Here is a 12,821-nt window from a genome sequence, read left to right on the forward strand (position 1 = left end):
CCTCAGCACAAAGATATGTCGTAGACAGTGTCTTCGGTTCATTGCGTAGATATCGAATTGCCTGATGTTATATTTTGATTGAAATGCTTCTGTATTGTGTTGAGTTTTTAACATAATCACTCACAAACTTAACATCAGTAGTAATTGGAATGTTAAATCGACGTGCAATTTATGCATGTGAACGTAAAATAGAGACTAAAGTTTAATACAATCCCATTTATTTTAACATCGAATATGATCCTCCCCCATTTAATAATATGAGGCGATGATAGAATGAAATATAAAATATCAAGCATATGGTTAGTTGGTATTTGAACAAATCTACAACTATGATAGGCAATTTGTGAAAAATCATCTCATTATCCACGTGTCTCAAATAGAATAAAAAATCCAAGTCCTAAACGGACAAATATAAGTTTCAAGTTTAGGCTAAAAAACATGACAATATATAAAGTTCGTATCGTACCATTTGTCATATTGCATTTACAATTTGTGTGTAAATCCTACGACTATTACATTTGTTTCCAAATTTTGATCATTACCAGTACCATCTAACTATGTTGTGCATCAGAAAAGCTCTTCCAATACAATTTGCAGCACACAAATTGGGCGTGCCCGGATGCTAGTACATATATTTCGACCAAGTATTGTTTCAACTGCTTCACACAAGCAATATCTCCTATACATAATTCTTTACTTCTTCTATGAGAAAGAAATATGCTTTAAACTAGTACCATTTTGTACCTTCTATTGACATTATTGCTTGTATTCTCGGCAAATCTACTTACATTGTTGATTTTTCTACACTTAAAACCAATCGACGTGCTTATTTGAAACGTTTTTGTTCTTTTTCTTAGGACTTGTGTAGCGATTGTTCTCGTACTTTGCTTTAACAATCAGGGAATACATCAAGTCTGCCTCAGCTGAAGTATCATATGGCATGCCTATTATGCTGCAAATTATAGTTTAAATGAAATTTAGATTAATGAAAGAATGAGTGAACGGATTTTCAGATAGGTGTAACTGAAATAGCGTTCATACCCAGAAAGAAGCTCCTCTAGAATAATTCTCTGAGATGGCGTAACATAATGAATACAACTTCTTGGACACTGACCCACAGCAACCCGAACTTGATAATCTTCACCGTGGCCTGAAGATTAAAAGGAGAACAACCACAAGCCAACTTTATTGAGATCAAAACATCGAAGGGGAATGAATTTCCCTATTTTCCTTTGTTGGGTATTTAGTCCATCAATAATCGAGCGGTTGTAACTGTAAAAGTTTATATATTTAGTTGGATCACCTTCCATAAGCTTGAATTTTTCAGGAAAAGTGGTTTCAAAATGGCATCAAAGCCAGGAGTTACAATATGCAAATGCTGCAGGAGTTACAAGATGCACTACCCGACCATTATGCACACTCTGGATATCAATTCAGGGCACTTCGTCTTTGCTTTACAAGTAAGGGAGCATGTTTTTCATTTAAATATTATTGTGAACCACCTCTCATGAATTCGAGTTTTTGGAAAAAGTTATTTCTAACAAAAACTAACCCTGAGAAGCTGCAGATGCTGATCCAGAGAGTGAAGAAAATTTGAAAGCATGAGGAGCACTATTTACACACGAATATGGACAGCCTGAAATATCGAAATGAGAGGTACAAACGGTAAGAATTATACTCATCGGTAATGCTATTTACAAGGTACTAGGATTGTCATAATTAAAAAATATAGCATGTTCTCTGCATATTCTTCTTGCATTTCTTACAAGAGGCATTGCACTAATAAAAAGTAAAGTACCAAAAGAGCCAAGTCTTGTTTTGCAGAAAAAACAAAATCACGAGCTTTAGGAATGCAACATTTTCAATTAAACCAGCATGTGTTTACTGTCTTTATATCTGATTTTTTTTGCTTGCTGAATATGGATATATAATCTTCGTTTTCAATATCTCAAGATAATTATAATCAATTAAAATCCAACTTTTTATTAGTTCCTAACTAGACATACTATATCTTCAAATATACTACCACAGTATTAAAAACTAAAAATGTACGAGCATTTGCTAAACAAAGCTGGATATTAAGTTTGAACCTAACGAATCGAATTCGAACTTTGAGTTCGATCGAATTTGAGCCACAGTAATTCATATCTAGAGAGTTCTGATCTAGCTAAAACAAATTCAAGCTTGAGCTAGAAAATGAAAACTAGCTGGTGTTTGGCTCGATTTGGTTAAAATGCACTCTCAATAAGAATCAACTGCTGGCAATAATTGATAATATTGTAAAAGACTTGAAAGAATTGAAGAACAAAGTCATGGATACCACAAAACCATGTAGTTAATGGTGTCATTAACCACTTGCAAGAAGCTTTGGCATCGAGGTTTTAAGGTTTATACATAAATGAGTAAAATTGTAATCAAGTCCATTATTTCAGAATTTGGAACATTTAATTATGATTAATGCTTGAAATTAGAAAGAATAGCATAGGATTTGGTACCTTTGCCAATACAAAGAACCTCGTTCACGAAGAGATCAATAGCCTCAGATTCTGGTTGGTTGAATGGATCCATGCATTCTCTACAAATGCCAAACATCAGGTGGAAACAAATAAAACCTCGTGTACTCAACATCTTGAAAAAATACGCACTAGTTCTTTCAGAAGAAGTTATAGCAGCCAAAAACTTATTATACACTGCACTAAATGATCATGACACAGATAGTAGACCATTGACGGCATGCTTAGTAAGCAGAAGCATTCAAATGTCAAGTTTACCTCTCAATAATTTCTGATCTACTGTAGTTTGATAGAATCTGTTCAATATAGCAAATAAGTGTCGGTTAACATCAGCAGATCAAGAAATATATGCAAACAGTCTCTAAGCCAACATGGAATGATTTATACATCAGGGAATTTTTTTCTGTTGTCAACATTCTAGACCACTGGGTGAACAACAACAGGTACAAATGCAATGGGTGATATTCAGAAAAAAAAGTAGATATCTTGTCTCAGTATAAGTCTAACTAATGTTCAATATTTCTGTACCTAAAGGTTCAGGAAGCTAAAAACCATATCATATAACAATTAAACTTGATAAACAATATCTTTTCTACAAACAGCAGTTCTTGAGAAACAAATGCTCAATGGAATGTAGGGGAGAAACTAGGACTTTTGGAAAACTTATAAGTGAAATTCCGAAATCCTCTGGTCTGCCGCTGTGAATAGCCAAAACCAGTATTAATAGAAGCTAACGAGATTTGATATGAAATAAATAGATAAATTCAAGCCAAAGTGATTTAACCGAGTCTTCAATCCTAGATAACAGAATTAATAGTGTCAGCAATTAATCACCTCATAGGCTTGAATCACTCGACGAATCATTGTATCCGAATTTCGCCCATCTCTCATCACATCTGGATGAAACTGCTTAACCTGCAAACCCCATTCAACCAGACACAAAAAACACCCATAAAACAATAACTCGGTAGAAATAACGTAACGCAAGCGTAATTCCCAGCATCGCTCAAAACAACCCATATAATTCCCAACTTCAATCCCCTAAATATATCAATATAATCAGACAAAAACAGTGGAAAAAAGCTTGCTGAAATGGTTACTTTGATTCGAAAAGCAGCTTTCAGCTGTGCAGGTGAGCAATGTGGTTCCGTTCCCAGGATGGCATACGCCATAGAAGCCGTCACAGGGTCATCATCTGAATCTACGTTCATCCCATTATCGTAACAACACTTGGCTTTGAACGAGCGCGAAATTGACGGGTAGAATTTAGAAGTGCAAATCAATGAGCTGTTACTATTGTTAATGGAGCTGAAGACTAAGAGCGGTGCTCCTCCAATGGTAATCCGATTGCACAGCGAAGCGACTTCCATTTACTTGCGAAAATCCAAGCACAACAACGAAAGACGAGCAAGAGTACCGCTAAAAACAGAGGAAGATGATTTTGTTTATATTTCAGGAATCTACAAATTTTATATTATTTTATATTGTTTCTTGATATATGTTTCGTATTTTACTACAAACTTACTATTTTATATTATCAATACCAAATAATTTTATTAAAATATGGGTAAATTGCTCATAAGTCCTCAAACCCAAACTCAATTTTACTCAAACTCCCTGTATCTCAAAACTTTTCTTTAAACTCCTTAATAATTTAAAATGGACAAAAATACTCTTATTCATATTTTAAGTTTAATTGATCCTCCGCGCTTTCGAAATGATATCAGAGCGAAAGGTTGATTTATTTCAAACACAAATTTTATTTTTAATAGTAACTAATTGTAAGAGAAGGAGAATTTAGAAAAAATTATGAATCCGAACTTAGGTTCGAGAAAAATAATTTACAAGATTTATTCCAATATTCTGGAATATACACAAGTTAATCTAACTATTGTTAGATATCAGAAGCCAGAAAGGGAAGCAACCGCACCCTCAGGTAAACTCTCAGGTAAACTTATGATTCAAGCAAATAAGTTTCTGGAGATAGTACCAGACTCCTCTAAGCTCTCTTTAGATCTTAGAGAGATCCAGAAAACAATACAAAATTATGGCAACATGCTATACTTTGTACCCCAACGAGTTGAAGAAATACTTAAAATCCAGGAAGAAATTCTTGGAATATTAAATGATATTCAAACAAGAATTCAGAAACTAGAACAACAACCAAGTTCTAGTAAAAGAACTTCAGGAGGTTGGTTACCACCATCATTTGGCACCGAACCTTTGTTACATCAACAAGGGAAGGCCAGAGTGGTGTTAAGACCATTAACTGAAGAAGAAAAGATGATCAATCTAATTAAATCTGTCTCAGAAAAGAAATTTATCTTATGACAACTTTAGAAAGGATTGGTCTAGAGGATCTACAAGAGCTTGCGGAATCTTTCGCAAATCTCAAAGTGGTAGATCTAAAGATGAACACAGTAGGAGGAGAAATACCTGCTATAACCTGGTCATCTTCTCAGGAAACACCAAGGGAAAGTGTGGGATCTCAGAATGTTAACATGAGAAATCACAATCTGATTTCCATACTGGTGGAGGATCACACCCAGCGGGTACAAGGACAAGGAGAAGTCAAATTTCCTTGCACCAAACACCCTACGGGAAGACTGTTTTAGATCCGATACATCCTTACGGGGTTATGCTTAACCTTGATGTATTAGATTTCAAAAACAGGGAAGATCTCATAGATGACTGGACATCTGCTATGGGAATCGCAGCAGGAACACTTGATCTCAACAAAGAAGGATTCATTAAACTTTTAGAAATGAGTCTAATGAGATCAGTGAAGATTGCTTGGGACATGACTTCATTAGAAATGAAAGAGTCAGTCCTGGCCGGAGAATCTCTAAGTGAGATAGCCGGAAAAATGGCTACCCTATTTAAAGCACAATTTATAGGGGTAGATTATTTTAATAGTCAAGATACAGAGAAGAGGAAGAAATATACCCAGGCTCTGTATAGTCTTGAATTACACGATATATGTTTAGTGGATGAATATATTATGTTATTCACTAAATATCGATGGAATTCAGGAGTCGAAGAAGATATAGCTATGCAGCTTTTCTTCGCAAAAATGCCAAGCCCTTGGAGAGAAATGCTCATAAGGGAATACGTACCTGGTAATCCAGATACGTTGGCAAGAAGAGCCTCTTTCCTTAAAGGAAAATTGGCAGAATGGTGCCATATGGCAGCATTACAAAAGAATTACAAATGCTTAAGGGGTATCAATAAAAGAACTCCTCTGTGTTGTAAAGAAAATGATCTTCCAACAATTATTGGAAGCAAACCACAGAAGCATAAGAGGAAAAGTTTTAGGACTCATCCTTATGCTAGAAGTGGAAGAAGTTCTTGGAAGCCAAGAACTGTATGGTCTAGACAGAAAGTCAGATCTTATAAATCTGGACAAAGAAGCGGACCATCAAGGAGTATGATATCATCTCAAGCATCGAGTACACCTCGAAGCACAGGAAGAACACCTACAAAGAAAACTTTCAGAAGAGCTCATACTCGAGCAAATGAAAGTTTTAAGGATTGTAATTGCTGGACATGTGGAGCAAGAGGTCATATTTCGACCAACTGTCCAGAAAATGAAAAAAAAGGTATTAAACGCTTCGATCCTACCCCGAATATTGAAGAAACAGTTTATTACCAAGATCTTATTCAAGTATACCGATTTGAGGATATTGCCTCAGATGAGAGTATATATGAAGAAGAAGAAGTTCTAAGTCAAGAAGGATCCGATGGAACAGAATCGGAATCTGACTGAGGACGAGGTGTTTCGACACGAAACACATGAAGATTTGTCTGGGTATTTCAGTCAGACAACAATGTCTCATAATATGGTCCGAAGGATCATGAGAGAAAATCCTAGCTTACAGAGATATCAAGGATTCTCTGCAGGACAGGTAGAAAAGTTCTTAGGAAGTCTTGGTCTAAGGAACAGAAAGCATCATCTAATCTATAAAGTTTCTAGAAGGGAAATGGCAATCTCGATGGAACTTACAGAAAATAGAATGGAGATGCAGTTAATTCCTTCCGAATAAATTAAGGAGGAATTACAAAAACTCAAGATAGAAGTAGCAAGGACTATGTCCTGGATTCATATTGGAGCAATCCAAATTATGATAAAGGCTACTTTCAAAAAAGGGATATATTCACCTATTGATATTGCTATATGCGATAAAAGAATGGGGAATCTACAAGATTCAGTACTGGGAACAATCTCAGGAAATCTCTGTGCAGGAAAAATTATGAGAGTAATCTATCCAAGGATAGCCTATAACCTGGCAGATCGAGATTTCGGCCGAGCCTTGACATTGCATCAGAATTTCAAGGAAAAAAAGTTGATGAAAGAAGGTAATAGGCCATATTTTATTACCTATCAAATTTCATATGCTCTATCTAATACACATCATTCTGAATTGTTTATTAGAAATGAGTTTATTGAAATCCCTGAGATATTCGGAAAACTTGCTCAGGCAATTTATCCAGAAAGAGTCGAGTTTCCTTTAATACAGGAAACAGATATCCAAATACAAGACAAACCGATTCTACAAAGGAATCAAAGTCTTAAATTGGAATCTAGAAGACTATCCTTTCAAGGAGATAGAATTACAAGTTACAGATGAGGAAAAACGCCTGTCATAGAAACCCAACAGGAGCCGAAAAGTTTTTCTACAATGGGAAAACTTAGATGCCCAGAAGGGTGGAAGGAAGTCGAAATAGTATTTGATATTACTAAGCAAAAGAATCAATTTCCTTGTAATTCAATATACTATTTGGAACAACCTATGATAGGAACTTACCAAGGACTGATTAATATCGGAGAATTGGAAGTTCATATTCAAGGAATTCCAGGGAAAGAATCAAATCGACTGATTCTTGGACTAGAGTTTCTCGAGGAACATAAACCTTGGAAACGTCTAGAGTATGGAATGGAGTTTATGGCAGAGGATAAGATGTGGAAAATCCAATGACCACAAGTCCATTTTCCATATACATTCCAGTAGGAATGTTGTATAAACAATATAAGGCAGAATACTTTGCTGCTTATATTGATTCAGGTGCTGGAATCTGTACAGCAAAAGAGGTATTTTTCCAAATAGTTTGGAAGAAGAGTTACCAAAGATTGCTGGAAGAGATTTTTCCAGAAGAATCTTAATCTTATGTAAAGGGATTAAGATGACAGAAATCATGATTGGCGGTGCTGGACAAACACCTTGGTACAAGGTAAAGACACCACCAATTTATTTTCATGATACAGGAGCTGACATATTGTTAGGAAATAATTTCCTACAGATGTTCAAATCCTATACTCAAGAAAATGAGACTAGAAGATTAGTGTTCACAACACCATGTGATCACAAAATCATAGTCCAGAGACTAAGAGAGGCATTTTACAGAAAATTGCCAATCCAGTTTCGCAGCAAGCGTGGTGATTCAGGACAACTTCTGAACCTAAAAATGAAGGATTCTAGACGGTTTGGAGAAACAATGCTCCAGTTAAGAGCAGATCAAGTACTCCAACCAGAAGATATAGAATGCCTTAAGATAACTCTACAAACAAATGAAGTAGAGTTCGAATCTAAGGTATCATTGGAAGATGTCAAGAAAAAGATCAGAGAAAATTACAATGAAGATCCCTTGGCATGGTGAGACAGAAATCAACTTAAAGCTTGCCTTAAGATTAAGGAAGGCAAAGAGTATGAATTTGTCCGTTGCAAGCCTTTCCCAATGAATATCATTGATCAAAAGGATATGCAGATTATAATCAGGGAACATTTGGACCTTGGTTTAATCAAAGCAGGTATGTCACCATATAGCAGTCCATGTTTCCTGGTAAGAAACCATGGTGAGATAAAACGAGGAAAACTCAGATTGGTTATTAATTATCAAGAAATTAATAAAATTCTGGAGTTTGATGGGTATTTTATACCAAGTAGAGAACATCTAATTAGTTGCATACGCAATGCAAAGATATTCTCTAAATTTTTTTGTAAGTCCGGATTTTATCAGATTCGGATGGAGGAAGGAAGCAAGAAATTCACAGCTTTCTCCACACCTCAAGGACATTATATTTGGTAAGTGTTACCAATGGGATTGGCTAATTCACCCCAAATATTTCAAAGGAAAATGGATAATCTTTTTAAAGAGTATTTTAAGCTTATGTTTGTTTACATTGATGATGTTTTAATAGCATCTAAAGATATGAATGAACAAGTTAAGCATTTGGAGATTTTCTCTAATGTTTGCAAGAAAGAAGGACTGGTTTTATCTGAAAAGAAAGCAGTCATTGCTACAAAAAAGATTGAATTCCTCGGAATTGAAATCGATGAATCAGGAATAATTCTGCAAGATCACATAGTTGAAAATGTGCAGAATTTTCCAGATAGTCTCAAAGACAAGAAACAACTTCAAAGTTTTTTAGGAGTTGTTAATTTTGCTGGGATGTTTATCAAAAACCTAGCAGAACACAGGAAATTGTTCAGTCCATTATTGAAAAAAGATGCAAGATTTATATGGACAAAAGAACACACAGAAGGACTTGTCCAGATGAAGAAGATTTGTAAAGATCTTCCAAAAATGACGATTCCTCAAGATGAAGATGATCTGGTATTATACACAGATGCCAGCGATCATTGGTGGGCAGCAGTTCTTACTAAGCTCACACCAGATGGAGAACAACCATGCAGATATTGCAGTGGGTTATTCTCAGATGCAGAAGCCATTAGATGGCATATCAACGAAAAGGAATTTTATGCAGTAAAAAGGGCTTTTGAAAAATGACCATTATTTTACTTGCTAAGAAATTTACTTTGAAAGTTGATAATACACAGGTGAAAGCTTTCTTAAGAAATAGAATTGAGTCTAAACCGGAGAAGGCTAGATTATTAAGATGGCAAGCACTATGTCAGAATTATATTTTTGATATTGTGATAATAAAGTCTCATGAAAATATTCTTGCAGATTTTTTAACAAGAGATATACAGCATTGACATTGATGATATTATCAAGATGCAGAGGCATTTGAGGGAACACCTTGAAATGCTTCAAACCGAGTTCAACAAGTTGGCCGTTAACGCAGAAGTTGCGGGAAGGCTACAACAAGCTGATAAGAGAATTGTCTCTGATCGAATTACAGGTTGTTTACAGGCATATACTCAGTTATGATCTGTAATGCAAAGGTCTATCCTCCAAGGCATTGAGAAACCATTGGTTTCCCAAATGGAGAGTTTTCGAGTACAGGACTCTATACATGTAGCTGGAGATTCAAATACCCCTTGCACAAGTGTTAAGTCGGGATCATTACCAGATGAGTCGGCTGAAACAAAAATTGAGACTCCTGATCCTTATCTTGAGTCTTCAAGTCAACCCTTCACCTCGGGGATTGAAGAGGGAGAGATCAACCTTAGGCCTCGTATTGACAAAGGCAAATTTAAAGTTGGTACTAACGAAGCAACAATTTCTCCAGTTCAGGTTTATCAACAGAATTGGGAGAAATTAAAGACAAGAATTGGCATTAACCCAGCTACCAACAGGGTTGATGTTTCAGGAAAATATCCCAGGGTATGGATGAAACCAAATTCATATCCAAAGGAGGTTAAAGCATGGTATGAATTCGGGGCTCTTGCCTCAGTTTATACTACATCACCTAGCTTTCCGAAAATCTCAGGTCTACCAAAGTGGATCCAAGAAGCTGTTCACGAGACTTGGGCAAATAATGATTATTTGTCCAGATGAGATGTTTTGGAGCTATACTTCTTTAGTGCAGCACCAGAACCAGCAGGAAAAGGCTCCTATGAAGCCTTTCATTTCATTAAGTTAAGGAGGCTGGATACAAATGTTCAAAAATTTATCAAGGACCCTCCGACAGAAGAAACACCCCTGGTTGCTTCAATTTCTGAAGACGATATGTCTACCAGAAGAGCTTGGGGTCTATAGGTCTGTCTCACTGAGATGGACAAAGTCAAGTACTCGTTCAAATTTTATAATCATTCCTGTTAAACATTATGACAGGAAAAACCACAAGTTTTGCAGAAGATTTATTCGAGAAAAAGAGAAATCTTTTGTGGAACAGCAAGTTGCCGGCTAGTAAAGAGACTCGCCGAAAATTCTGTAACATGGCACATATAGGAAGATGGTCAGAAAACATCTGCCTTGAATGCCAGAACCATAAGGAACCTGAATTCGGTAAAGGATTCAAACCGAGATCTGATCGGAAACACTTTACCGACACAAGCACTAGTGGGATGGACCACCTTCACGTTTTCCTCGAGGACAACGAAAACCAAAGATTCCTCGACAGAATTAAATGTGTACATACGATCAGCTCACTGGCAAAAAGAAAAACCCACCATGTGAGTGGAAGGACAAGGACCACCAATAATAGGTGGTGAATGACACTAAAACCACTAATAATGAGTGGTCAAAGACAAAAGGACATTGGATACTATATTTTTAAAAATCCAATGAATAAAAGCAAGACAACTGGTCCCGAAAATTTTATCTATAAATAATGACAGCTGGGAACCAGTAAAACACGACAGACTTAAACCAAAACTGGAAACAAAAGAAAATGTATTTTTCATATCTCAAAGTTTCCAAAAGAAGGATTAAGGCAACAAGAAAAGAGCTGAAAAATTCCAAAGATTATTACAAACGGCTCAAAGAAACAGGAAGGGAGATACAAGCTGATCTGATCCAGATGCATATAAACTATTTATGCAGGCAAATAAAAATTCAAGAAATGACTATCTCTAGATTGATGATCTAGAAGAAGACAAATCAAAAAAGGTGGAGGGACCATCCCAATGGACCACTCAACCACCATCTCAATGGACCACTCAATGGTCTCCAAGCAAGCTGTAAAGGCTTATGAAGATTTGAAGTCCTGAGTTTCAAATCCGAAGGAAGCCTTCTATAAATAAGCAGGCAGAAGGAAGATGAAGACATCGATCAACCTCTTCATTTTTCTTCAAATCATTTGTAATAATTTTCTTTCAGGTATATGTGTGTAGTGAGTTCAGCTACTATTAGTAGCTAAACGAGTTTCTCCTCATCTACAGAAGGTTACTATGTATCAATAAAATGTTGGTGTTTGAATAAAGAGATCTTTGCTCTTAGCCACTCTCATGTATTATTTTCAAAATTTTATCTTTTACTGTACACCCTAAGGTAAGAAACGAATTAGGGTTGTGCCAAGTGCTGCTGAAGGAATCTACGTCAGTAACCATCGGTTGCGATCGCGTGGTTGGGCTGTGAGGAGTAGTCTGTAAAATACGGTGGATATAACCCGATGGTACTCCGGTCAAAAAAGTAAAAGATTTAATTTATTTTACGGAAGCATGATGGGCCATTATTTACAAAAGAAAAACCAATTATTCAAAATATAGATATAAGGGTGAATTTGGAAATTTAAAAGAAATGAGGAGTTGAAACAAAGTTTTAGTGGGGAAGGGAGTAAAGAGAAAGTTAAGAATGGGTATAGAGATTTTTTGACAAATTCCCTTTAAAATATTTTAACATAATTCAACATATTATTAAATTTTTCAATAACTTATAATATTTAAAAATATTATCAATGTATTTATCATTCAACTCACGAGTCAACGATAACAAAAATGATTATGTATAATGTCGAGTTTTTTCTTTCTCAAACCAAATTAAAGACATCATTTTTTTTTTCATTTCAACATATTTTTTTGCAAAACATCTAACATGATTTATTTTTATAAATTCTTTGGTAGAAATAATAGTATTTGAAAATTCCTCTTTTATGAGTTTTTCTTGTAATAATAGTATTTTTTTTTTAAATTATCTTAATGATGCACATCAATTTTCCGAGAAATACTACTTTGCTCTTTCTCTACACAACTTAAATCATTTTTTCATAAAATTCAGATGTTACATTTTTTGATCCTACGTAAATTTCTAATTCAACAGTTGATACTATGTCGATGTCAATTTCGACTCATTGATATAATACTAGGTAGGGGCACCTCAATTCTTGAGGTGTCCTACTCAGGTGTGTCGTTTAACGAATGAGTATATATATGTTTTTCTAGAGTATTTATATAAACAATGTAGAAGTATGTAATTATAAAAAGGGGAAAAATATATTAATGTTATATAATTGCAGAAAATTAAGCTTTTTAGAAAGGGAGAAAATCGATTGAAAAACTATGATAAAAGGAAATAATTTTACCTAGGTAAACATTTTAATGTTCACGTACGTGTAACGGTGACTATACTACAAAGTTTAAGACATATTTAGTGAGAATTTTATTGAGAGTTTTTGAAACGATTGGC

The 12,821-nt window shown here is 35.3% G+C and overlaps 1 protein-coding gene across 1 annotated transcript; it reads right to left on the reverse strand.

The window, feature by feature from the left end:
• Positions 1-419: 419 nt before the first annotated feature.
• On the reverse strand, positions 420-3,962 carry LOC142547040 (uncharacterized). Its single transcript, XM_075655096.1, has 7 exons — positions 3,614-3,962; positions 3,348-3,428; positions 2,772-2,809; positions 2,496-2,575; positions 1,553-1,636; positions 1,042-1,150; positions 420-952 (listed from the first exon to the last, which is right to left on the reverse strand). The coding sequence occupies exons 1-7, from the start codon at positions 3,881-3,883 to the stop codon at positions 808-810; spliced, it is 807 nt and encodes a 268-aa protein (XP_075511211.1). The 5' UTR covers positions 3,884-3,962; the 3' UTR covers positions 420-807.
• Between the last annotated feature and the right edge of the window lie 8,859 nt (positions 3,963-12,821).

The sequence above is a fragment of the Primulina tabacum genome, chromosome 5 (genome assembly GCF_025594145.1).
Source record: "Primulina tabacum isolate GXHZ01 chromosome 5, ASM2559414v2, whole genome shotgun sequence".
Taxonomy (NCBI): Eukaryota; Viridiplantae; Streptophyta; class Magnoliopsida; order Lamiales; family Gesneriaceae; genus Primulina; species Primulina tabacum.

What these genes read in the sequence shown, in the direction of transcription:
- LOC142547040 (XM_075655096.1), bottom strand. Translation starts at nt 3,883, where the DNA reads ATGGAAGTCGCTTCGCTGTGCAATCGGATTACCATTGGAGGAGCACCG. An exon ending in AAGCTGCTTTTCGAATCAAA is followed by an intron (nt 3,429 to 3,613) that starts GTAACCATTTCA and finishes TGGGGTTTGCAG; the next exon opens with GTTAAGCAGTTTCATCCAGA. An exon ending in GAGTGATTCAAGCCTATGAG is followed by an intron (nt 2,810 to 3,347) that starts GTGATTAATTGC and finishes TATATTGAACAG; the next exon opens with ATTCTATCAAACTACAGTAG.